The 26,339-nt window shown below is 37.4% G+C and overlaps 1 protein-coding gene across 9 annotated transcripts in view; it reads left to right on the top strand.

Moving 5' to 3' along the window:
* The window catches only part of ATP11B (ATPase phospholipid transporting 11B (putative)), a 65,347-nt gene that overhangs the window by 1,887 nt on the left and 37,121 nt on the right, over positions 1-26,339 (top strand). For all 9 annotated transcript variants that reach the window (XM_027685393.1, XM_027685397.1, XM_027685395.1 and 6 more), the window contains exons 2-10: positions 12,790-12,906; positions 13,742-13,831; positions 16,888-16,968; positions 21,145-21,252; positions 21,424-21,552; positions 21,670-21,773; positions 22,971-23,018; positions 25,413-25,477; positions 26,059-26,140. In XM_027685393.1, coding sequence (XP_027541194.1) covers positions 12,790-12,906; positions 13,742-13,831; positions 16,888-16,968; positions 21,145-21,252; positions 21,424-21,552; positions 21,670-21,773; positions 22,971-23,018; positions 25,413-25,477; positions 26,059-26,140 — 824 coding nt within the window. The remainder of the gene's footprint in view (positions 1-12,789; positions 12,907-13,741; positions 13,832-16,887; positions 16,969-21,144; positions 21,253-21,423; positions 21,553-21,669; positions 21,774-22,970; positions 23,019-25,412; positions 25,478-26,058; positions 26,141-26,339) is intronic.

Here is a 26,339-nt window from a genome sequence, read left to right as displayed (position 1 = left end):
GATGAAAAATGGCCTAAGATTTGCGGTATTACACCGCATTTTAATTCCTAAAGACACTCAGACAACTCATCCCTGTGTGTAATGGTTGGTTTAACATAGAGCCCACCATGCATTTGGTTCTTCTCATGGCTGTGATGTTTAGGTTCTGAAAAAACGTCAAAGGTCCAAGAACATGGGGAAAAATGCTGACAAAATAACCAGAGTGAGTGGGAATAGTGGGGTGACAGAAATATCTGAATCGAAGGGTGCTAAAATTTATGTCTGATAGGAGAAGAGAAGAATGTGTGGGCTTGGATGCCTTTAGAGCGTGCATTTGTACCTGTGCTTGATGTGGCAATGGGCTTTAAAAAAAGTGTTCTCATCCATACAGGAGGGTTGGAACCAGGCAAAAATGTGGGAGTGATGTACGTGGGATGTTGTAGTAATACAAAAGAAAAACGTTGGTGTGCAGAAATGCTCAAAAAGTAGTAAGAGATTAGGAGAAGGGGGAGGGACTGGTGCTTTGCTGAAGGTGCTTTTAGGTAGTTATTAAGTACTCTCTGTATGAAACCAGTGAGTTGTTTTGCAACTTCTTATTTGTTTAAGAGAACAGTATTTAATATACTAAGTGTCCTGAGTGTATATGGTCTTGAGAATTCACATTTTCAAGAGTTGTAAAAGGGACAGGGAAAATGAAACAGGTGATCTTAAAGTAATGAGAAGACCTGGTATGGAGTTCAGATTGTTTCAGCTAAGTTTTTTAAGTGGTGATTTTTAAGTGATATATTAAGTGATTTTGCTGTGCTTTAGTCTGTGAAGATCTGTGCATGCCTGTAGATGTACAGAAAGGGATGCCCAGTCCTCTGAGAAGGGGAGACATGCTGAGAATGTAAGACTTCCTTCATCTTTGTAATGGTCTTACAAGTCCTTAACAGTTTTCTAACTGAGGTGTTACATATTTTTTCAGTGATTTGTTGTATATCAGGAATTGAATGACAGTAATTCTGTTGCTCAGTCTTCAGTGCCTATGTGACGCGAATTGTCAGGTTGTTTGGTATTTTGGCCCTCAGTCTGTTTTTTTGTTTAGGAAGAATTCACACCACTCTACAGAGACAGTTTATCAGTTTTTCTTCATCTATTGCTGTCCCATTTAAATAGACTGCATAGTAATTCATTAACTTTCTAGTTAATATTAAAAAGATATAATTATCTAGTTAATAGTTGGATGTACTTAAGTTTTAGTAATGAGAAATGTAGAGACAAGTGGAGTTACAATTTATGGCTTTGAGTAAAATACCCTGAGGTACTTCAAAGACAAGCTTTGCACAGGAAAGATGCTTGAGTTCCAACTCTGTTACCTTGAGATCTCAGAAAGGCAGGGGGCATGTGGATTTGCTCAGGGTTGCATAACGGCACAGGCACAGCCAAGTCTGCTTGAAAAAAGCAACTGGATAAACAACAGTTGATAGGAAGCATCACTAATATTCAGGAATAGCATAGTACGTTTTATTTGCATTTCCAGATGTCATGGTTTAGATGACATAGCTGATCTGTGTACAGCAGAGGGATGTTGTGGCTCCCCTGGTCGAGTTTGTGCAGCACCAACACAAAATGAGAGTCCAGCGTGTCATTTGTAAAGCTCGGTGACTTTCTGTTCCACTTCTAGTTCTGTGGGTTTGTGACAGTGTTTGGACTGTGCTGGGGTCCTGGTGGTGCACATGGAGTGTAGGAGCTGTTGCAGTGGTATTGACAGAAAGTAATGATACCTTCAGTTGTCTAATGAGATGGTATCCAAAAATTGTTGTAGAATACTTTTGTATGTGATTTTAACTGTGTAATTTTGAACTATTAGTCCTGTCACGTGAAGAAGGGTCACTGGTTTTTCCTTCTAGTTGCTATTATGAGGAGTTTGAGCCTTTTGATCTGTTATCTGTCATCTCAATGATGTACAAAAGATATTGCATGGAGAAAACCTAAGAGCTGCCTGCCTGGTCCCTCTTCTATACGTGACAAGTTCAAGACAAGCAGAGTTGAGCTGTATTTGTCAGAGGATCTTTACAATTTAAGAACCTCAGCGCTGCTGTGCACTGACAGCAACTTTTACGTGAGGTATTCGGGCAAATGCAGCTTTGCTATTTAACTGTAAGTCAACTATAAAAAATATAGATTAACCAGAAAACCTAGTTACCAGACTAAATTTTATTTCATAGTTATAGGAAGGCTCAGACTGGGAGGAAAGTTTAGAGTTTGTCTAGTCCAAAAGTTCTAGATAGCCTGCACTGAGGGGTGATCACAGGGAGTATTTTTGTGTGTTTTGTTTTGGTAGTCCCTGTCACATCCCTTTTGCTTCCAGGTGTTGGTATCTGTTAACATGTTCTGAGAGAACAGATGGTATTTTGAGATAACTTGCAGTTATTGGCATTGTGAGCAAGGTGGACAGCATTTGATCTCATTGTTTGCCCTGGCATGTGTTTATTATTTTCACTTAATCATTTTGTTGAATGAATTGAATCAGTACAGTTAACCCCCTCCCCCCAAAAAAAATAATTCCCTGTATTTTTTGAATGCTGAAAGTAGTTTAATCTAATGACTGAGAATCTAGCTTCTGAAATCACCTTGCTTTTCTGGAGTATCATTTTCCCCCTCTTATCTGTCATTGAAGCCTCTTACCCTTTTTGGCTAAAATTAAGTGGGTGTTTGTTATTGTATACTATAAAAATAAAGGCATATTTTCTCAGAAGAGTTCCCATGGTTCAGAGTGCCCAGCTCATGCCTTCTGAATTGTCACTGCAGGATCAGCGAGGTGCGTGTTAGAACAGGCCAAAGGTGGCATTGCCTTGGTAGAGTAGCTTGAGAACTGGGGGTTAGTGACTCCCCTCATGTAACTTGGCACAGGAGAAAATGTGGCCTGTTTTTTTTTCTGCTAGAGATATTCTTTGATCTGCTGGACTAGTCCTCCCATTGTATTTGGGTCTTCTACTCTTATTTTCTTTTTGTATTCTGTGACTCCTGAAGGCTGATACATTCTCAGCACAGTGTGTTCCAAAGCGTGCAGAACCTGGCCCTGCCTTCAGCCAGCTGTCTGTTCCCAATGGAGACATCCGCTCTGTCCTGTGTGTGATTTTTAAGTCTTACCTCGTAAAAAATTAAACCCTAAATTTAAAAATTGCCTACCCAAACCTAATCAAACCAGTCATGACACTGTGCCTTTCAAAGACTGTTTTAAAAATAGGAAGATCAGCGTTGTCCAATGTGCTGCCTTGCTGCGAGACTTGGTTTTCTTTTCTTTCAGCAGCAGATTTTTTGTTGTACCAAATTTCCACTTGTCACTCAATAATAGGACTATTTGATTGACTGTATGATATTCCTGCACTAACAGGTCCTACCGTCTATTTATGTTTTATGTGACTAGGGGAGAAAAATATTATTTTGTTGACAAAGAGCAAAAACTTTTTGTGTTCTAGTCAGCATGTAGTATTTGGTAGGATGGGGGGATGGTTCAGGGTGAATGCCTCTTCTTAGTGCTAATAGATTGCTTCTGACTTCTCATCAGAAGGTAAAATTCATAATCTAAGGCAAGTAAATACGTGCTGATTTTAGTAACATTCAACATGTGTTTTGAATATCATTGGTATTTGTTTTTCTAGTCTTAAATGGGTTGGCTGACTTCATTAAAATTGACATTTGCTTTCTTCTGGAATGGAGAGATAGGAGTTATAAAAGAAAACTACAATAAGGCATTTAAATTTCATTAAAAGCCTCATGACTTGTGCCTTTCACTGGTGGTCTCTTTTTCTTTATTGTACTTTAATGCCCTCAGTAGTTACAACTGGTTTTTAAACTATTTCACCAGGGAAAAGGTATCTACATTATACCTCTCCAAAAAATCCCCTAATTTCTAGCACAAAATCTGTTTGTTAAGCCAGCAGATAAGAACTGCAGCAAGATAGATCTGACAAAGTGCCTCTGTAAATGCAAGGTCATATCTTCCAGCAAAGCACAGGTGACATATTTGCAGCTAGACTTTTTTTTTAACCTTACTTTTTTTTACAAACCTCTTTTCAGCTGCTGTTGAAAAAACCACTTAGCAATAGTACGGGCCATGATAGAAAAGATAGAAAGTGGGACCGACAGCTACACTGTGATTTGAAAAACAAACCCCTGCAATTCCTTGGCCTCCCACATGCAGTGACTTAAGAGGATTTTTTTCCTTGTTTACTTTGAGCAAAAATAAGCATGGGAAAGGAAAACTTTACTGTAAATGGAAAGGAGAGATAATGATGTAGACAAAAGGCAAACTGTTTGTTTTCATCCTGAAATACTTTACCAGGGGAAGAAGTTTCAAATGGTTTAAACCAAAAAAAATATCTTGTTATATGTTCCTGCATTTCGTTACTCCTTTGCACATTTTTGTGCTTAGTTTATGGGTGACTGTGCCTGTTTTTTCAGATATTTTACATATCTGTTTGGAACAGAAAGGATGCTTAAGATTTAGTAGGCTTTAAGGATAAACTGGTTTGTTCACGTCTGAAAGCAGGACATTAAACTGATACTTAGGTCATAAATCATATTTGAAATGGAATTAAAACTTAAAGTGCTATTCAGTGGATGGAGCAGACTCACAACTGTAATGTTTTTACAGATCAGGCTTTATCCGAGCGTGTTAAAAGGAAGAGCTAGACAGTCCTAGCTATGAAGGAAATTCTCTTCCTGTGAAATTTGTTGAGCAGCAACTGTCAGCAATTGTCAGTGTAATTTTGGCACACATGTTGAAAAAGCCTTAAGATTTATTATCTTGGGGTGATTCTGGGGGAAGAGATATTTGGAAAGGGTTTTTTTTTCCCCATGCTGAAGGAAAATGTGAATTAGACTTGCAGTGCCGGAGCTGATTGGCATAAGTAGCTATTGCCTGCTAGAACCAATCCAAATATTGAAAACAGTGATTTTCAGTATTCTTATGGGATAGTGGTCGTATTAGTAGCCCAGAACAGGAGCCCTTCATGCTTGTGTAAAATACTTTTACAAATGACTCTTCAAAGCAGTGAGTAAACAGCATTTCATTTTAAGTTACTGGTGCACATAGGATGCAAATGCGTGAAGGAATGTATGATTCTTCTGTATTTGTCCTGTCATGGACTTGACAAATGTAATGTTTTTATGGTGAAATTGCTATCTACAAAATTGGAGCTGCTTTCTAGTTTTAAGTGAAAGTTTATAACCTGTCACAGATTGGAATACCTTATTAAATATTGAATATCTGCTATAACCTTACTTAAATGAATACAGGGAATGTGCAGAAAGGATACAATTAGGGTGTGGGGTTTTTTGTTACTGTTTTCTGAGATACCATGGTTATTCAAGGTAGATGAAGGATTTGTATGTTAAATGTTTCATTTACTGCATTGGTTCTGTATTTCTTAGTGTGACCTGTTTAGTAGCTGCTATTTCTGTCTGATTGATTACTGCAGAATTGTAGCACTTTCCATATTCAAGGTACTTTATATTTGAGCAGTGTTCTTAAAAGTGATTTGTGATTTTGGGGATCTCAATTCTTATTTTACAAAATATGGTGCCCTATAGTTGCCTCTTGATAGGTGTCTGAAATCACCCTTCAGCTTTGAAAATCTTGCCCAGTCTCTGTTTATGTTTAAGGGGAAGATGATATTGCAGATTTGAACAACTAATTGCTGCAGCCCACAGAGGCAAACTTTTGGTTCTGAAGTTAAAAAACTGTGTATTTGGAACTTCAAAGGCATCTTCATTTCCACTTATTTAGGGGAATGGGCTGCTTTGGGAAGCATGGCAAAGGACCAAACGTTCTGGACCACAGATCCTGTCAAACCTCAACTTCTCCCAAACTTCTTGGACTTTAACATTTTTTAAAAAGAAAAATCTTAGAGAGCACTGACTAGCCTTGAAGAGTAGCAACTAACCCTGAGACTGAGGCTTGCTTCTTAGAATCTGACTGTTAACTAATTTTCTTCCTTCATTTGAGTTGAAGACACATTTATTGTGAAGTCTATTTTCTGCCAAACAGCATCTGAGCAAAAGTATCACTGGATCTGTTATTGATAATCTTCATAATCTGTGTGTCTGACTATGACAGGGAGCATCCTAAAATAAAGCAATGAATGAGGAATGTATTACAGGCATTTGGTTGGTTAAATACATCGAGGCAAGAGGATAAGCCCATACAAGCTGGTCTTGAACACTGCAGGAATGGAGCATCGGCAGCTTTCCATGCCAAGGCCTCACCATCCTCACAGGGAAAAATTTCTTCCATATATCTAATCTAAATCTGCTCTCTATCAGCTTAAAGCCATTACCCCTTGTCATATCAGTACATGCCCTTGTAAACAGTCCCTCCCTGGCTTTCTTGTAGTCCCCCTTTGGGTGCTGGAGTAATAATTCTGTAGGACAAATGTGAATATTGGCATTCTGTTGAAGACAGCCACAAGTAGCTGTTATAAGGCTTTAGGTTTGTTTTATCATATGAAATCCAAAATGCTTTGTAAATACTGTGATTTGGGTTGTGAAGAGAGTAAGAAAGCCATTTCCTGCATTGATGCAAGTCAGACTATTTTAGAATTAAGCATTGTACCTGAACCTCTGTTAAAATTCTTTGCTGCTCACAGGAACCAGCCATGCCATAACAGTCTTGAGAGCACTGTGTTAGAAAGCATAACTTGCCTGCTCAGCTCCCTTTTCCTTTCTGATTTTATTGATGTTACAAGACCAGTATGTTTGGCATCAGTGACCAGAGCAGAGTAACTGGTGCAGGGAAGTATGTTAGCAGTGAATGAGGCCAGCTGACCTGGCTTGTTATGTTTGCAGATAAATAAAGAGAAAACAGATGATTTTTTTTTTTAATTTTAAGTAGGGATTTTCCCAGGTTATTTCTATGGGTATTTTGAAAAAATAAGGCAAAATAAGAACAACTTGAGCTATATGTAACCAGGACTTTGTGATGAGCACGAGTACAACTTTTCTGAATATAGTATGAGGCAGATTTTTTAATGTAGTGAAAGGACAGATTGTTGCTTCATGATATCTCAGGTCTTGTTTCCTAGAGGGTGTGTTTTCACAAAATAATGTAGTCTGGTTATAGGTCTTTTAGAAGGTTACAGCATGATTTATTGTCAGATATTTTAAACAACTGTAGATACAGTAAGTGGGAAGAGGAAGTTGCACGAATGGTGCATGGCTTTTAGTACAGTTTTATTTCTTTACTGCAGTGGTATTTAAAAGGGGAGGAACAAACCATGTACACGTCAGGGTGCTTCAGCTGATTCACTACTTTAGTTGTTAGAGCAGTGTTTAAAATTGCTGTGAGAGGCTGTTTCCTCCTTCATGCTAACCTTTGATATGGCAAAATCAGTTTGACTAGTGCCTAGTTATATGACTGAAAGAATTATTGGCTGACTGTATGGAGTACAAATTTACACAGACTTCTGAAAATGGGCATGGAGTGCGAATAGATCATCTTATCTGACAGAGGGAAAAGTATTCTATGTATATTCAGAAGAAAATCCAAAGCAAGAAAATCCATTTCCTCAAAACACCTTTAATCAAAATATATCTTGACAGCAGTGTAACAGCAGACTTTTGGGCTGTCTGCCAGGAGATGTGGTGTTCTGCTTCTGCAGCTACGATCAGTCAAGTCACTTCCTGAGGAAAAAGGGTTTCTGAGACCAGGTTTTCATCTGTTTATTAGTTTTATTGGGTAGTACTTGATAATCAGATGGCTTATAGGGGATCTACTACTTTTCCTAGCACTGTCCAGTGTGGTTTTTGAAATGAGGAAGAGGCTCTAAATAAGACTTCCTTCTTTCAAACCCCTTTCACTGAAAAGTGGTCACATAGCAGAAGTTCTTTTGGCAAATATAAGTTTGCTTTTTTTACCCCTGTAAAAGCTGTGAGGAATGAGTAAGAAACCCTGGGAGATGATGTTAAACCATGCCAACTTTATTCAAGTCACAGGCAAAAACTGCCTGTCAGATGATTTGTAATTATCGATGCTTGTATTGCAAAGCTTGACACAGCGATTGGTTTGTTGTGTGCTGGTCTCATGTCACTAATCCTTGCTGAAAGATCCATGGATTTCTGCTGTCTCACTTCACAGTGCTGGGGAGGGTGTGGGGAGGGTGTACGTGCACACTGCCCTACGTTAATAGTGGTATTGAAGCATTATATGTTTATATATGTGTATATATATGCAGTATATGTGTATATTATATCAACAAGTTGACCACAAAAGCTGTTTTTCTTTTCTTCCTTTACACTTGCAGGTGTTGGGAGGATCTCTTTTTGTAGTGCTGCTTCTCATTTGCTTACTCTGTGGTTGCCTAATTCATTGTGTGTGTTAATAATGCTTCCTCAGCAGCAATATAAAACTCTTCTTTCACAGTAAATGCTTTGTCACCAGGCAGTTGGCATGACCATGCAATTGTTTTAGGGAACTGACACATTAAAAAAATAAAAAAAACAAGTGGGAAAAATGGTGGGGGTTTGGTTGGGTCGGTTTTCCAGTCCACCTTACCCGATGGCTGCATGGGCAGTTCTGATACAGTGGTTGAGATGGAGACAGAATGTAGGAAGGGGTTATTTGGGGGTGGCTGTAAAATCCCATTTCTTTCATGAAATAAATTGCATAAAATTGCAGTCAAATATTTCTCCTCAGTTCCTCAGGGTATGTTTTCTGTGCTGTTTTAAAGGGACCTAATTATTGCACAGAGGATGTCTTTGTCTAACTTTTAGAACAGTAACGAAAATCACTGCTGAAGGAATTTAGTAAAAACTACTTCGTCTTTGGTTAGAGTCATTGCAAATTTATAAAAAAGGAAAACTCTGAATCACTTATTTCTTCTTTTTATTCCCCAAAAGTTACTTTCATTTGTGCTTTGTAAATCAGCTTCACTCAGGCATCTTTGTATTGTATTTAAGTGGTATGTGTTTAAACTAGATTCAAAAACAAACATGTCAAGTTTATCTGGGTGCAAAACTTCTACTGGGAATGTGTGGATTGAAATTAAGTGAGAGATGTATTCCAAGGGTAGATAACTCCTGGTTTGTATTGATAAATCAGCTGAAGGGCTGAACTTTAGCTAATAAATCTAGATTTAACTTGCAGCATGAAGGGGGGAAAATCAGGTCACTTTATCTTATGGTCAAATTTTATTTAAAGCTGACTCATGTAATATATGTGCCTGTAATATATCTGATCAAGAAGCCTTAAATATCAGATTCTGTAATACACTCAGCATCATTTGTTATGACATCAATTATCTGTGCACTTGGGTAGAAGTCAATTCACGAGAGAACTGCAGGAAAACTAACTTTTTTTGAAAGATATTGGTGACAATCGTTTTGCAAGATTCAAACTTTATTTTGGGGATTCTCTGCTCATGCTGTTCAGCTGCAGAAATCCTTTGACAAGGGCATGTTACCCTACTTCTGCAGCTGAGTTAGAGAATGACGTTAGAAAGAGAGAGAACTGTCTAATAAGTGAAATTAGGAAACAGTGTGCTCCAGCCTGCTTTGCTGGCTGTGTACAGTTACTGTGCAAAATCCCTTTGCTGGGCAAAAATTTGGACTACAAATCAGTTTGTGTCAGGAGCAGGCTCAGTGACCAGTCCCATAGTTAGAGAAGTGTTAAAGACATTTCAGTTCTGGAACAATTAAGTTCAATGTCTGTGCAGAATTTTCCTTGGAGAGATGTGTAATGAAAATTTCTCTGGCAGATCTGCTTGATTGTGGTCTGATCAGCTAATTACGAGATGACAGGGATGCTGGGTGATTTCAAATGATCTTTAGAAGTTACAGTAATAAAATTTAAGAAATCTGAGTTTTGTTCCCAGCTCTGACACTTATTTCCTGCTGTGACTACAGTGAAGTCACTAAGGTTGTCAGGGTTGTCCTTTTCCAACCGTGGCTCTGACAACTGAAGGGTTTTTGTCCCCAGCCTGCCTTGGGCGTGCTTTGTGATCTGCTGACTGCTCAGCTTCTGAGCTTTCTCTGTGGCAAATGTCAACAAAATGGAATTAAATGTGTAAAGATTGCAATTTTAAGCTGTTTTAACTGCACAACTGCACCTGTAAACTTGTATGGCCAGAGATTCTGATTTGGAAAATAGATTTCTTTTAATCGGTTGAGTCTGCTTCAGCAGATGTATTCTCTGACAGAAGTGCTTGTGCAGTGAGGCTGGAATTGTACAGAGGTCTTTACTCTTCATAATAAAAATGTCATCAAACTCATCAACTTTCAGGTGCTCAGATAGTTGCCTAAAAAGGGAATATAAAAAATTCAGTGATACCGTAGTCACTCTGAAATCTTTCATTTATCTTTTAATAACTTTCAGCAAGTGGCATGGAGGTTAGCATTTTTCACTGTCAGAAAGAAGACTGCCACTTGTTTTCTTTGCTTTTTCTGTTTTTTTTTTTTTTTTCCTTGCTTTACATCTGTTTGAATTTTTTCAGGCTGTAGAGTATGACTTTCCAAAGTGAGAATGTCTGGTGTTTTGTGAGTGCCAGACATTTTCTGAGAGAGAAGAGAGCTGTGTACCTAGTCTTACTAATTAGGCACATTTTTTCTTGCTTGCAAAACCCTTTTATTTGTGACATCTTCTGGATTGATTTAGAAATAATGTGTCACTAATGTCAGGTATCCAAAATGCTTCTGCTGCAAACACTGTTCTCTTTTTAAATTTTGTGTCATCATTTAACAGGTACTTTTTTTTTCATCTTACTTTCATGCTTGTATTTCTTAAAGCTGTGAACAGTTCCTTTCTTTTTGCTTTTGGCATCCTATGTATTTTTTCCTGTCCTTTCCCCTATCTACTTTTTGTCTCCCTGCTCCACTCTTATCTTTAAACAAGTTTGCACCCTGGAGCTTGTGACTAGACCAGCCTTCCACTGCTTGTCATCTAAAGTTTGTTCTCCTTCAAATCTCTTTGAAAAATTCCCCTTCCTTTCTTTCTCCCTTCTTTTTTCTGGACCTCCTTCTTTCTGATGCAGAAGGTTTCTCTGGTAATGATGTCAAACACAAAAATTTGTATGTTTGAGAGGATTCTTTTTATTATTACATTACTTTAAAATGACACCATCCTGGATGTGAACAGACCTAATGCCCTGTGTTAGAGATATTCATGGATTAAAGAAAATTCTTGATGGATTATACCAACCACTTCTTGTGTCACTCATTGTGCTCACTGTTGATCATCTGTAGTTAACTGGTACAGAAGTATCTTCTGGAGTTCTGTGAAGTGTCAGTTTTTATTTGACATCATTCAGGGGCTGAGCCTGGTTTCACATGTGAAGCAACACAACTGCAAACGTCGTTTCCTCACCTGCAGTAGTGGAATTGGTAATGCCCTTCCTGGCTGTTCCACCAGTTGTCCTTTCACGTGGCATCAAAGAGCAAGGAGATTGTGGACACAGTGCAAAGTCAATTCTAAGATTAGGAATGTGTGTGGCGTTGGTGATGAAATTCAGCAACTCACATACAGTCATTGATTCCTGATCGAACAATTAACAGTTCCAGATTTAATTTCAATGGTTTATTTTATGTCTTAGAGCTTTTCTCTTTTTATTTTACTAGTTTTCTTGGCCTGTTGTCTGAATTATTACTGTTTTATTGTGTTGTTTGTTGTCTTTTGGCATCACCTGCTTGTCCAGGTCAAAAAATTATTGCTAGGAAGAGTTCTGGTGAGTCATGTAGCCCCAGGAAAGGCTCTATTAAAGATAGACTTGAATGACCTAGATACAACAAGCCCTTGTGTTACAGAGACATTACAACCTTCCCACATGACTTATTTTGGTTTTTAATTCTTTCTTTCCATAAGAAAGGAATTTTGGTTTGGTTTCCAATATCCAGACTAAGTTTTCCTACCTGCAGCTTAAGCCTACTTGCTGCTGTTCTTCTTTGTCCTTTAAATTACCTGTTTTCTCAATGGAACAGTCTTTTATATATCAGAAGATTTGCTAGGATATCCCAGGATTCCTCTCCTCTAGGCTAAATGACTCTAATTTGTTTGCTCTTTGCCTTTTAGATTGTTCAGCCTTGCGTTATAAGTCACGTTTTTAGGATCCCTTGTGGCTCATGTTCCAGTCCTCTGGGTGTTGTCCAGTTGGTTCTCAGTGCCTCAGCTGTGGCTCCCACTTCTTCTCCAACCTCCTCAGCACTGAAGGCCTTTTCCTCAGTGGGATGACATGGATGACTCAGAGTTGTTGGATGAATTCGTGGTCATGACAGGAAATCACATTTGAGATTTGACAAATTGTTAGTTCTTGGAGATAAAACCTATTTGGAAAAACAGTATTGTCTAGTCAAATTCATATGCTTTTGGTTTTTAGCTGGTGAGAATCTTTTCAAAATCCAGTTATCACAGCATACTAGTATAACTTGTTTGTTTTGACCTTTTGGTTTTGTCAATAATCGGTTTTTATGAGCACAGCTGTGAGGTTTTGTAATTTAATTATATTTTCATCTTCATTTCTATTTCTTCTTTTTTAAGTTTCACAGGGTTTCAAGTTTGCATCTCTGTCCTTCTTGAGAAAGGATTTTTTAATGTTATTTTTCAGAATGAGTACACAACCTCAGAATTGAGGGAGGGTTTTTTCCCTTTTTTGAAAATTCTATGGACAAAAAAGACTTCAATTTTGTACATTAATTTTCTTTACTATTCAAGAGCCACTATTCCAAAACTGCTGCTTGATATCTGTATATAATTTTTCAGCACAAAGTTAACAGTTTTAGAAAACAGCAGCTATTAACAGCCTTTCTCAATCACCTCCTTTTTATTTTATGTTCTAGGGTTTTGACCCACCACATCAAAGCGATACAAGAACTATTTATATAGCAAATCGTTTTCCCCAGCATGGCCATTATGTTCCTCAGAAGTTTGCAGACAACAGAATCATATCATCCAAGGTAAGGAATCCATTTCTTGTGGGAAAACCACTTGATATGTTACTTAAAAAGTTGTTTGGTAAATGTACAGGTGTGTATGATGTCTAGTGGTGCATATACAATATTCAAAATGAGACAAACTTAAACTTTTTTGAGGGAAAAGCAAGGTTGCTTCCTATGTAGTTTTTCTCCTCTCATCCTTCTTTCCTCAAAGCCTGTTAAAGTACAGAGCAATTAAGCCTGTTGGTCAGGATTTCTGAAGGAAAGTAGGTTTTAAACCTGCTGATCATGTCTGGATGTGATGCACCAAACTACTTAAAAGGAAGGGTGAAGCTGGTTGTGAGGGTTTTTAAAGTAGCCAAATTGAAAGCTAATACTCTGCATAAAATAAATCAGCAGTGGACTGCAGTTGCAGATTCCCTCCTGGTGTGTTCTTGGATTGAAATCAGTGGAGCTGGTGGTGGGATGTGCCTCGTCACTGTGGTGTTGGAGAGAATGTTACAGCTGCAAGAATTAATTTCTTCCCTGCTACCCAGGATGCAAACAGCCAAATGACTCCAGCTGCCCCTATCCCAGTGGGTAGGAGAACATTTAAAACATGGCCTGTACTGGCAATGCAGTTGCTACCCCTGCTTCCCTCCTAGCTGTATTTGAAACAGAAGGAGAGAATAACAACAAAAATTGGATACAACAGCTCTGTGTGGGAGAAGACCAAGACCAGGAGAAGGTTTGGGGGAGGGGAGATGGAGAATGAAAAGATTTAACTTAACAGACTTTAATGAGATTGGAACTGAATTTCATTGAAAAATTGTTCAGTGTGTCATAATTACTCTTCTCTCTCTTTTTTCCCCTTCAGTATACAGTGTGGAATTTTGTTCCAAAAAACTTATTTGAGCAGTTCAGAAGAGTAGCCAACTTTTATTTTCTCATTATATTTTTGGTTCAGGTAAGTTGAATAATAGGAAATTGCAGTTTATGTTGTAAATCTGCCACTGATTTTTGTTCTGTGAATTTAATTTCTCTACTTACATATTCTGCCTATAAAAAGAACACATTTCCAGTTTCCCTGGGAAAAGAACATAACTTTAAAAATAATTATGTCCAAATTTAAGTGTTATTCTTAGGTTTTATCTTTATGAATGCCAATGTATTTAAGTGTGCAGCTTTAAAGCCCATTGCACTGACAGCAGAGGGACTCAATTGCCTCAAAATACAATTTTTAAATCTCGTAAGGTAGTAACGAAATTCCAAATAGGCTTCTTATTTTTGTGGGCATTGGTGGTGTTTGAATAAACCAGGAGTTTTACTCTGTGTTTTTAAGTGCTTCTTGGACATTTGTCTGCAGAAACGCAGACATTCAAGTTCACTGGCACCAAACTGGGCAGTGTGCTTCTCTTGAGCTGAGTAGAGATTAGTGTATATTCCCAGTGTAGGTGGAATCTCACTTTTGTAAATCAGCAGACTATTGTGACACAGTTCTAAGATCCTCACATTCAATTTGTTCAGATAAAATGAACCCACAGGTGTTACAATTCGAGTTGACAGTTTGTCAGTTTTGAAGATGTCAGTTAATGCTGATATTGTTACAGTACAGGTCAGAAATACTGCTCTGGCTTTTGTAGCTTTTTTGTTCTTCTTTTAATGAAGAACATCCACAAGTATATTATGGCAGTGTGTAGATTTTCAGTAATCTTTGCACCCCCAGCTCTGTAATCATACCCGAATTCTGTGGAGCTGTTGTGGGCTTAGCAGGTGACAGGAGAAAGAGTCTAAGGAGAAATAGTAACTTTTGAAAGACAAATGAATATCTGAGGCAGAGACAAGATTTTGGGGTACACAAACTTTTCTGTCATTATAAAATAGAATGCTTTGAACATGTGCAGTCCTCCACAGTGATTAACCAACATTTATAGTATGCATCTGAAAAATATGGCACCTCATTTGACAAAAAGCATGGATAGTGAGGAGTTCATAAAATTTGTCTGTTATTGTGCAAGATGTCAGTACTGGGACAGTTCTTTAGTTTTGAATCCATTGCCTCCTGTGTCCCTTGATCTTGTTCTTTCACATTTAGAAAGAATGACCTTTTTAGGCTGAAAATTCCTGTGTTGGGAGTCACTAAAGTCATACTGTTCTAACTTTGTCTAACAGAATGGGTTGTCCATCGCAGTTTCCTAGTTAAGAGTATTGACTGTGTCATTCCTGTTGGGATGTTTCATGCTGTTTAACATATTGTAGCTTGAGGAAGATGGAGACATGCTGGAGATAGTAACCACAGCCAGCACTGCTTTTATTTCTTTTTAATGCAGATTTACCCCTTTAGTTCGATTTTGTGTCACATTTCTTTCAGACTGTTAGAGTTCAGTAATATCTAAATGTGATGTCCATGAACAAATAGGGATCTAAAGGCATAACTTCTATTCTGAGTGTAATCCTGTTGTCTTTATGACAAGTGGATGCCCTCATGTGTATGGGAAATGTCTATGTGCCTGCATTTTTGGAAATAGAACAGGAGAAAAGCTGCAGTAGTTTTTGTTCATTTGTTAGAATGTTTTTATTCAAATCTCATTTGGAAGTTCATTAATATTTTATTTATTTTAAAGTTGATCACCATGGTATATTCCCTGTCATATGAATCTCATGTGACCAAGATGCAGAATCTGTCATTACCACCTTGTTCCACTGGGGATGGCAGAGCTGAGGCAAGGTCTGGGTGTGGGATTTAAACTTACAGCACAGTCCAATCCACATTGTTCACCACACACATGCATGCCCAAAACATGGTGACAGACTGCATTTTGGCCACACCAGGTGTGTCATGGATGTGTGTCCAGCTGTGTGGCAGGCAAAGGACCATGGTGTTCTGGTGAAAGAGGCAAAGGGAGCAGGCTGCCATGACAATTCCACCAGCACAAACCCTGCTTCATTTTCATATATGAGCCTCTCTTGAGAAAGACTGAGAGAGTATAGATGGCAGAAATGTCCTCTATATCACCTGATCAGGTGCTTTTGGCATGGGTCTTCTTGGACAACATGCTGCCAAGCTGAAATTGCAGTGCTACAGTTGAAGAACAATATTGCAGGCTATGTCTCATTTTTGTTGTGTTCTGTAAATTGTCTGTTTCAATGGCAAAAGAAATAAACTCATGCATGCATTTAAGGTGGCATAATCTGTTTTCTCTGTGAGGTTCTTGGCTCTTAAGAGAGTAAACTTCATGTATGATTTTGTTTTTTCTTCTTTAATGATTCCCAAAGCAATGCCATAGGTCTCAGGTAAAGTGGATCCAATCAGTGTCTGTGGTTTTGAATAGTTCCTGTGTATATTTTTTTTGCAGCACTTGACCGTGTTGTTTTTTTCCTGCAGCAGAGGAGAACCACAAACATCCCCCCACATACAGAGTCTTAGTGTGTACACTGCACTTTTGGCATGCCAGCAATAATAGCACAGATTGTAAAAACTGCATGTTAACTTGGGGGAACCAGAAAGGTGCAGTCTGAAAAAGAAAATGTTCTCTAATATCTAAACCATTGGAAATTACTGTTTTTAACTTTCTTTTCACTTCTAAAGTGGATGATGTTATACTCTACGTTGCTGGTAAGCAGTAGATTGTATAGAATGTTGAAACAGCATCACGAAATGTAGGTTTCTTTCCTTTGTAATATACTTCCGAATTCATCTTTGTAGAATGGAAGTATATCTTCCTTTTACTAAGGACTCTTAAAATTGTCACATGCATTACAAATGTGACTAAGGCTGCTCTGTTACCTAGAACCTTTTGTTTGCATCATTATTGACGTGTATTATTTAGGTGTCAGAAACTGAGTTTTGCTCCAGAAATATTGCAGGAAATGCAGTAAAAACACTCACAGTTTATAATGAGATACTTGGAAAATAGTTGTCATCTTACTTTATTAGGGTGGTTTTTTGTTGGCTTTTTTTTTTTGAAAGTACAATGGCAAAAATAAAATTTGAGCTAATTTTCCTATTTTCTTCCCTTTTAGCTCATGATAGATACCCCTACCAGTCCTATTACCAGTGGATTGCCATTATTCTTTGTCATAACTGTGACAGCCATAAAACAGGTAAAGGGGAAAAAACTTGCGGCATGAAGTCTTTTGAGGGTAAAGTTACTTAACAAAGTCTGACCAAGAAAATGCTTAGATGCTAAAAATACATAAAATAGTGGAATTTTTAGAAAGGATTTTGTATTTAATGTTTCTTGTTAGATGCTTGAGCTTCAGCATTTGGTTAGTTGTTGAGCGCTCAGTGACTCACTGCAGTACCCTTAAATGGACAGTGAATGATGTCAGGCAGCATTTTTGTCTAAACATTACATGTCACTTGTTATCAGACCTTTTCTGAAAGCTCCTCACTTATTCCTTTGGCACACCTCGCTGCATATCAAAAGCAATCCTCCCACATCACAGACTGAGAAAGGAGCTTGGGTGGATGGAGCAGTGGTGCAGTCTCTTTGTCAGTGGTTAAAAGGCAAGTTTGGCCCCAAGGAGTACATTCCATGCTGTAAAGTATGTATTAAATGTAATCCTGTACCAGGTAAAAGCTCCAATTTAGAAAGCTTCTTGTTTTCTTTTCTTCTTCTTTGATTGCATAAAACAGTTTGAAGTGCTTTATAGCACCTGAAATAAGAAAAATCTTCTGAGTTTAACAGAAATCTTGTTCAAGCACCACATTGAGACCTAGAGCCCCTGTAATGAGAATGTAGAAATAGAAGAAAAAAAAATCTTATGTTTTCTTTAAACCCTTAAAGCAAGAGGAGAAAGAAATGAGCTCATAAATAAAGAGGTGATGTGGATAGAAATTATAATCTCTTCTGCAGGGAGGTTATTTTCAGGAACTATCCCCTTCAAAGGGTTTGACAGTGCTGTCTGGGGAAGAGATGCAGTCTAGCAACTGAAAAATAAGCAGGAGACTGTTACAGAGCTACAACTGGAATTTCAATTTGCCTTCTGTGCCAATAACACCCAAAGGCACCCAGAAATAGGGCAAAAGTAAAAATAGTTCTAGCTTTCAACTGGGTAGAATGGGGCAGAGGGATTCTTAATGCTGGAGTAATATTTGGACTAACATTTTGTCTTGTTGCTGTGCAATTTGTGTATGTAGAGTGCCCTAATCCTATTCAATTGCAGTTTTTACCATCACCCCCCCAAAAAAATCACATATTCAAGAGCTAGAATCATAAGTAGGCAATATTCCTTAAAGGTGTGTGAACTAAAAGAGATTATGAAACAGAGTTATAAATATTAGATCATTTTTTTCCAGGAAGAAGTTGGACTTGTTTAAGTCTAAAATAGGCCAAAATAATCTAACACCACCTTGGTTCCAGATGTCCAATCTTATATTGGGAAATTTAAGTATCTTATCATCAATTACAAAGAATAGAGATTCTGTCATTCCTTCTGGAGAAACTTGAAATCATTCATGACTTGCAAAGCACCAAGAGATTTCCTGGCTGTCTCAATATCTCTGCAAGGACTATTGGAACCACCTAAAGTGATCTAATGGACTCTCACGTTTATCCTACATGCTGCAAAGAAGGCAAAAAATATTCACAAGCTGTTACCTTGGAAGGACAATTAAGTGTGCTATTTCCAACAGGCTGCCCTCAGACAGGGAAGAAAGATAAACCTTCTGTTGGAATGCAGAGGGGAAAATACTCAGTATTGCCTCAAAATCGGCTCCCATTTTCCCTCATAGGAAGCAGATTTTAAGGAAAGAAACCCCTTTTTGAAAGCTGTGGGGCACCAGTTCTGTACAAAGTTACATCAGGATAAATGTTAAACTGTGATTTAATATTCTCTCAAAAGATGAAGGTGAAAAATAGAAGCATTAATCATATCCAGGTCTAAGAAGCTTAGCAGTGGGTGGAAGAACTCTCCCCTGCTTCCAGAAGACCAGTTAATGTGGAACCTCTAGCAAACCTCAGAACTCAGCCTGATTTTAAACTCAGCAAAGGAGACAGAACTTTTTCTTAGAAGTGTAATTGCACCTAGGTCAGAAGAAGGACATACTAGACTGCAAAGTGGTGCAACTCATGCTGTGTCATTTTATCTGTCCTGTTAGCCAGAGCACTTTCCTCCTTGTGCCTGTGAAGGTCTATATACAATCCTCAGAGGAGTCCAAAATTGGCAAACAAATAAAAATAAAAAGTTTTTTTAAAAAAAAAAAAGCTAAAATGCAATAAAATAAAGGTATTTCCCAAGGAACTTCAGGAAAATTAGTCCATTTCAATAAGTTATAGGTATTTAGCTGACTGAACAGAGATGTTTACTTGACTGTCAGTTAAATTATGAACAACTGCTTTGAAGGTTTTGAATAATTATAGACCTAAACTGAGAATGAAAACCCTGGTCATATAAAATTCAGGCTGTTTCTCAATTACATTGATGCAGTTATTTAAACAGGACTTAAGACTTAATTTAATTGAGGGATTTTAATCTTAGTTTCTCTTCACGCAATTGAGCAACATTCCCTGTATTCCTGTTGCATGTCTCTTTGTCACAGTATTTTTCCAATAGTTGCAAGTGAGGATAAGGAACTCTCAAAAATGCCGCAGTAGGTGAATTTTGGGGGAATTTGAACTGACCACATTAAGTTGGCTCTTAAGAATTCCCTGGTGTGAGGTGTCACCCTTGGTTGTAGGCAGTAGATGTCAGATGGGGAAAGCACTGAAATCTGTACTTTCTAAAGAAGGTAAACTTCAGTTCTTTGCCAAATGCCCATATTGCTCAGCTGTTCAGGTCTATGAGACAAATGCCCCAAGGTTATTGGATGTTAGTTAAACCTTTGTTTTCTTCTGTCAGTCACCTTTAACAAGGAGCTGTAGGTACTGACTCCTGCTTTTTCATATTGATTAGGAAGGATTCTTAAAAGAGTCTTGCTTAGAAGCTTTAGGATTCTGATTTCCCAGAATCTCTGTGTGTGGCTGCTATTGCTACACACTTCTTAATTATTTATTTTTAAGCATTTGGCATAAAAAGCTTCTTTTCTTTTCCCTATTCCCTCTCTCCTTTCTTTTCAAACCCAGGCAGTGCAGTTGTGCTGTCCTTATTCATTTGTGCTAGTAACAGTGGAGGTACATGAAGGTAGAGCTGCAAAACTGTACTTTTAACATACAAAATTCATCGTATAACTTCCCTACAGGCTACAGTCAGCTGCAGAACTCTCCAAACTGCATCTGCATTAATACTCTTCGTATTATTACATTCATATAATGTTTGTAGGATGAGTTGGGATTATGCCTGCTGTTTCATTAGGCTCCCTCCTTCTGTCTGCAGACTTACAAGGAAGTGTTTTTAACTCTTTCACAGATTTTATTCCTACAGAAAAGCATTTTAGGAAATCTTTCTGTTATTGCAAATGAGTTGCAGGAGTTTTGCCGGGATGTAAGAAGCAGTTGATCCATTTCTTGCATTGCTTGTTGGGCTTTCCAAACAGTACCTAGATTTGGGGATTAGAGATTATTATGCTATTATGATCTAATGCTGTTAGATTAAATAAGCAATGTATAAACACTTCAGGAAAATAGGATGGGGATAATATACCTGGATTCATGATCAGGAATGTTTGCACATTTGTGTGCATGGGATAAAGGGTGCTTAAAGAGGTGCAGAATATCAATTAAAGAAAAACTGCTTAATTTATCAGTTAAAAGCTCAGTTGCTGCAAACTGTTCCATTAGGACTCACAAAAAATTAAAACCTTCTCAGTCATCTTCTCTTGCTATACAGAGCTGATGTGTCAACAGCATGTCACACAAAATTAGGAAATCTTAAGATCTCATGCATAGGCTATGACAGTAACTATAAGAAGTGCTGTCTGGTGTGACTTGAGGAAGTAATTTCAGTCTGTTACTTCTTTAAAAAAAAGGAATCCATAAAGGACCCTGGGGACTGACTCTTCCCAGATTTGTGGTATAATAATCCATGCAGATCAATGATTTAATGAGTGCTTGGTCATCTGATCTGCAGAAAATATCACTGCCTGTTTGTTTTCAGAGAATATGGAACTGTTAAGTTTCTTCACCACTTTTGCTGCTTTATGTGCATTTACTTGTTCCTGTGAGTGAAAATTAAGAGGTTTCCCAGGTTCTTGAGTGACAGCTCTGGTAGAAACTCAAGAGAAATTAGTGGCTATATTCAGATTATACAGGAAGTAATTTGAAGCACATTTGCTTAGAAGATATTTAGTAAGCTTTTTAGGTTTATTGCTTAAAAATTAAATTTGTGTGTTTTCCACAGGGTTATGAAGATTGGCTACGACATAAAGCAGACAATGAAGTCAACGGTGCTCCAGTTTACGTTGTTCGAAGTGGTGGCCTTGTGAAAACTAGATCTAAAAACATTCGGGTATGTTGTTAAGGACAAACTGAAAATTGTGCTTCTATCACATAGACACAGCTCTTGTTTCATTACTAACCATTGTGACCTGTTTGATCATGGTTAGGTAACAGTGCTGAAATGAATTCTGCTCTTTTCAAACTCCCTTTGTGTATTTCTCATTTGTATTCACTTCCTTAGGTGGGGGACATTGTCAGAGTAGCCAAAGATGAGACTTTTCCTGTTGACCTGGTGCTTCTGTCGTCTGATCGAGTGGACGGTTCGTGCCATGTCACCACTGCAAGTTTGGATGGAGAGACCAATCTTAAGGTCTGGGTTACTTCTCTTAAACAGTTCATTTGGGATACCATTTTTAGTTCACCCTGTTGAAATACCCCCCCTGCTACCTGGTAGTCCCATGTTAACTTAAGGGGCACTGTTTTACAGACACATGTTGCAGTCCCAGAAACAGCAGTGTTGCAGTCTGTTGCCAACCTGGACAAACTGGTAGCTGTTATAGAATGTCAGCAGCCAGAAGCAGATCTATACAGGTATCACTTTAGTAGTAAATATTTTGAAATTAAACACCTCAAAATGAGGTGTTTAATATTATGAATGTTATCGGTCTTGCTGTGATTAAAATAGCTTCAGACATCTGCTTGAATTTTAGATTTTAATAATTAGCTTGTGTTTATACATATACACTTACTGAAAGCTGCAAGTGGCAGGTTTTAGTATTTCAGTATTAAACCAAAAATTATAGTTTTTATTTATCTTTTGTATTTTAATTACGTAGATTTCTGTTCTAACCAGTAAACTTGTTTCCAGATTTAAAAAAATTAAATGGCCTATGAATATGACCAGTTTGGAGAATGAGTTGCATAAGGTTCTGACAGGAGATTTCAGTACTATATAGGATATTTTAAAGTGAAATTACCTCAAATCATAGCAAATTGTTGTAAGCTTATGTTAATTCCAAAGATATGTCTTGACCATGTTTATTTTGCATGTGCTCAAGATTTGAACTCTATTCTTCAACAGTAAAACCTTAGATTAAAAACAGGGATATCTGAGTGTTCTTTAACATCAGCAATCAATGTCCTAGACATCATGGGGAGCAAAAGTTATATTCCCATCCAAGTTTCTTCTGAATTGTATAGTGGAAAATGGTAGCTATTACGTAGTAGTTTTTAAAATCCAAGTATCACAACTGTTCTTCAGTAAACTTTGGGATCTTTGAGAAATATTAAATTCATTAAAACTAAGATACTCAGTTTGAGCAGCAGTTCAGATATTTGATATTTAGCAAATTAAGGTACAATTGCTATGGAAGCTTATGTCCCTCTTTGTAGCTGAGGTCATACTAAATATGCAAATATCAGAATTTAAATGCAGAGTAGATTTGCTTTAGTAAAGAAAAAATACTATTGCTGGTTGGTAATATGCTAACTTACATTTGTTGAGGAATTATTTCTTACTGAATCATCAAAAAGTCACAATCTGTTTTAAATGAGTAGAAATATAATCTTTTGTGGTTATTAATGAAACCTAATAGGCTTTCTCAGATGACTGTTCTTTTGACGGATAAATGTTTCTGTTGTTAAATGTCTCTTGTAAAATTAGTGCCAGTGTTTCCATATTGTTTTATTTCCTACTTGTGAACCATTAAAGACTTTTTTGTAAATACAGACTTCTTACTTTTTTGAGTCTTTATGTAGGTATTTCTAAAATGTTCCCATCTTTCTTAGATTTGTTGGAAGAATAACTGTAAGTCAACAAGCTGAAGAAATAGTACGGTGAGTCAAATTTTCTAAGATGGTTATTTAGAATGCATGAAGGTGGTTAAAATCACGACCATCACAAATAAGAGTTACTGTTGAATATATAAAAGGGAGGGGTATTTTTACTGAAAGTTGTCAGTTATAGCTGAATACTTCAGATGGAGAAGTATTAGTGAAAGAAAGTGGATTAGTGAAAGAAAGTTCGTTACTACTCAGTTTTTCAGATTTTATACAATGGTTCTGGAAGGCTTGGCCTCTCTGAAGCAGGGAGTTTTTAGGCTCTGGTAATCAGCTAGTTGTTAATTAAGGCATTTATTGATCTGAAACAATTTCCAGTGGTGTATTATGTAAACTACAGCAGATCCCATCATCTGTTTACCAGGAGGGAAAATAGGAGGAACAGGAATGAGAAAGATCATGGTTTGAAATAAAGACATGGAACTCACTCACAAGAAATGGCCAGATTTTCAGGAATAGATAGCATTTAAGTTATTTAATTATTTTATCATGTGGGTTGTGGATAGTCACGCTTTCAAAAAACCTTGTCACCTCTTCTGAAAAGGTGAAGTGCTGTGTTATGATGTATAAATTTGTCCAAAATATTATCTATTACACTTTTTTTTTTTTGTGAAATTTCTGCTTGAGCTATTTTCCATGTGATGTGTGCTTCAGTCTGAAGGACTCAGTCTGAGAGACTCCTTTGAGGCTTGCAAACATTTGTCAATTTTAGATAGGAATGACCTGGAGTTCAGAGTGAATCAAGGATTTGTCAATGGTTTTTGCAATAAATATGGGGGTGTAGAAGGCAGATCACTTGGCCCCAAGTCCAGTGCCTTGGCCAACCCCCCAAAAAACCCCACCCATACCATCCCCAATACCCAACTCAGCTGTTTTCTAAGGTCACTTTATGTGCTGCTTCACTTTGAGCTTTTCAGGATCCATTACTCTCAAGATTGAGAGGTTCAGCTTTGGGATAATCTATCAAAATAATTTAATTGACAACATAAAACAGAGCCAGTTTAAAGGGAGTGTGGAAAAAAAATTGCAAGTTCTGACTTCTAGCGAAGCTATATCTTCTGTCTCTCAAAGATAAACTTGTCTAGACTGTGTTGCAGTGATTCACGTTTTTTATTTTGGGTTTGTCAGACTGGTTTGACAAACTTGGATCCAGAAATACAAATTATGTTTCTTATATGAAAAGTTCAAATGCTCGAGCATTTAGTACCTTTTAGTTCAATTTTTCAGTTGAAGTTTGAGTCTAGCCTAAAACATTAACATATATATGTGTAATTTAAAGAACCCACCATAATCTGTGTATAATTGGTGCACATGGTGTTTGTGATGGTAACTGTCACATTTGCAGTAACATTTAAGTTAAATTAATTAAGTTAAATGTTTAACTGTGGGAGGTGGATTGTGGATTTGGCTTTTGGGGTTTTTTTGAGTAACTCCAGGTTATGCTTTCAAAGGAACTTCAAGTATAAGGGCTTTGTTTATGTACCAGTGATCATGGACTGCTTGTGGCAAAGCTAAAGGGAAAGTAAGGCAAACCCAAGGGCTTGTGTGCCAGCACTTAGCACATGAACTTTACATCTTTTGCTTATACCTGGTATGTCAACCTGTCCACTGCAGTTGTTAAATTTTTGCTTTCATTTGAAACACTGGCAAAAATGCATTTTTTTTTAATTTCAAACCAACCCTGCTGATAGTTTCTAAAGATGATACAGCCGCTGGAGTAGAACATATGACTCTAACCTTAAATTGACCTTGTTTCTAATTAGACCTTTATTGTCCCAGCCCTGTTTGGAGTTAACTTAGCTAAAGAAATGAACGTATTATTGCGTTGTGATAGATGTGAGGAAAAAAACATTTATGAAATTTTTACTCTTGTGTTAGGAAGCAAAATTTACACTGCTGTGGTGGTGGTGTGACCATCTAGTTGTTTGTCTCTGTTTGGTATGAAAAATTTTGAACTTTCTGGATCATTTCAGTTTGTCAGAGGGGTAGAAGTAAGATGGGTAGTTAGCCAAACCTAAAAATAGCATTCCTGGTGTACTGTGAGCTCAACTGGCTTTTTGCCTGCTTGCTTCCTGAGTAACTTGCAGGTCTCTCTGAACCAGCCATTTGGAATATTTAGCTCAATGAGTAATTATGGGATATGTAACAGTGGTGGGAGAGTATGACAGTGTCCAAAGGAGACATGAAATGAAACCGAGAGCTCTGTGGAGATGTGTGGGTGAGGCGTGTAAGATGATTGAAGATGGACCTAAATGAGGATGGGGTTGAAGTTGCTGCATTGGGAGTTCATAGGGAATATAGGACAGCTTTGCATAGGAGACTGGATTTCATTGGTTTTACAGAATACAGAACAACTAATTTTTAAATGCTGATATTTCTATTTCTTTTTAGACCTCTTGGGCCTGAAAGTCTCTTACTTCGTGGAGCAAGATTAAAAAACACTAAAGAAATATTTGGTTTGTAGACATCTAAATATTTAAAGAGTATTCTCTTCTTAAAGCATGTTGATGAACTGTGCTTTAATTCTACTCGCACTGAAGAAATTGTAATAATCTTGCTGCCTGTTACCTGAGGGGATATGATTATAGATGAAAGTAATGATATTATGCTGAAGAATCTCTAAGGATATAAAGTTCCAGCTCCGCTCTGTGAAAATATTTGAAGTGGTTTGATAAAGGAATAACTTAACTTCAATGGATAAATGACTGTTCTTACTGCTACTCATTGTTCAAGACTTTCTCCTGAGATTTACCGTTCTGATTTCCATAAAATACATATTGAGCAGTACAGTCATAATAATGAACAGTGTTAAAGTAGGTGTTAAAATTACTTCAGTGGTACTGTTTTACTATAGCAGAATGTTGCAAATACCTACAAAATACTGTCTCATCACTAGACTGAAGTAAACACAAAAGTGTTTGATTTTATTAATTGATTTTAACCTTTTGATTTTATCCTATGTCTCTCAAAATGAAAAGTTCTGCAAATTATACATGCAGAAAGTAAAGTATAACTCTTTCCCCCCCTTCCTTCCCAGGTGTTGCAGTGTATACAGGTATGGAGACAAAGATGGCATTAAATTACAAGAGTAAATCTCAGAAACGGTCAGCAGTAGAAAAGTATGTTTATTTTCTAATATCTCTCTTATTCATAGAGCTTTAACTTAGTTTTTCCTCTGTAACTTTAAAACCCTGATGGGTTCACTGGGTTTTAGGCAAGGGAAGAGAGTGTTGGTTGCCTTGCCTTTGGTAGGAAGCTGTAAAGATAAAATTAATTTCTTAATATTTCATCCTTTATTGATTCTTTAGTTGTGTATGG

This window comes from Neopelma chrysocephalum, unplaced genomic scaffold (genome assembly GCF_003984885.1).
Source record: "Neopelma chrysocephalum unplaced genomic scaffold, ASM398488v2 Primary Assembly neopelma1_69, whole genome shotgun sequence".
NCBI classification, from domain to species: Eukaryota; Metazoa; Chordata; class Aves; order Passeriformes; family Pipridae; genus Neopelma; species Neopelma chrysocephalum.
Note: the sequence above shows the minus strand (reverse complement) of the source record. Positions and strands in the feature narration are given on the sequence as shown.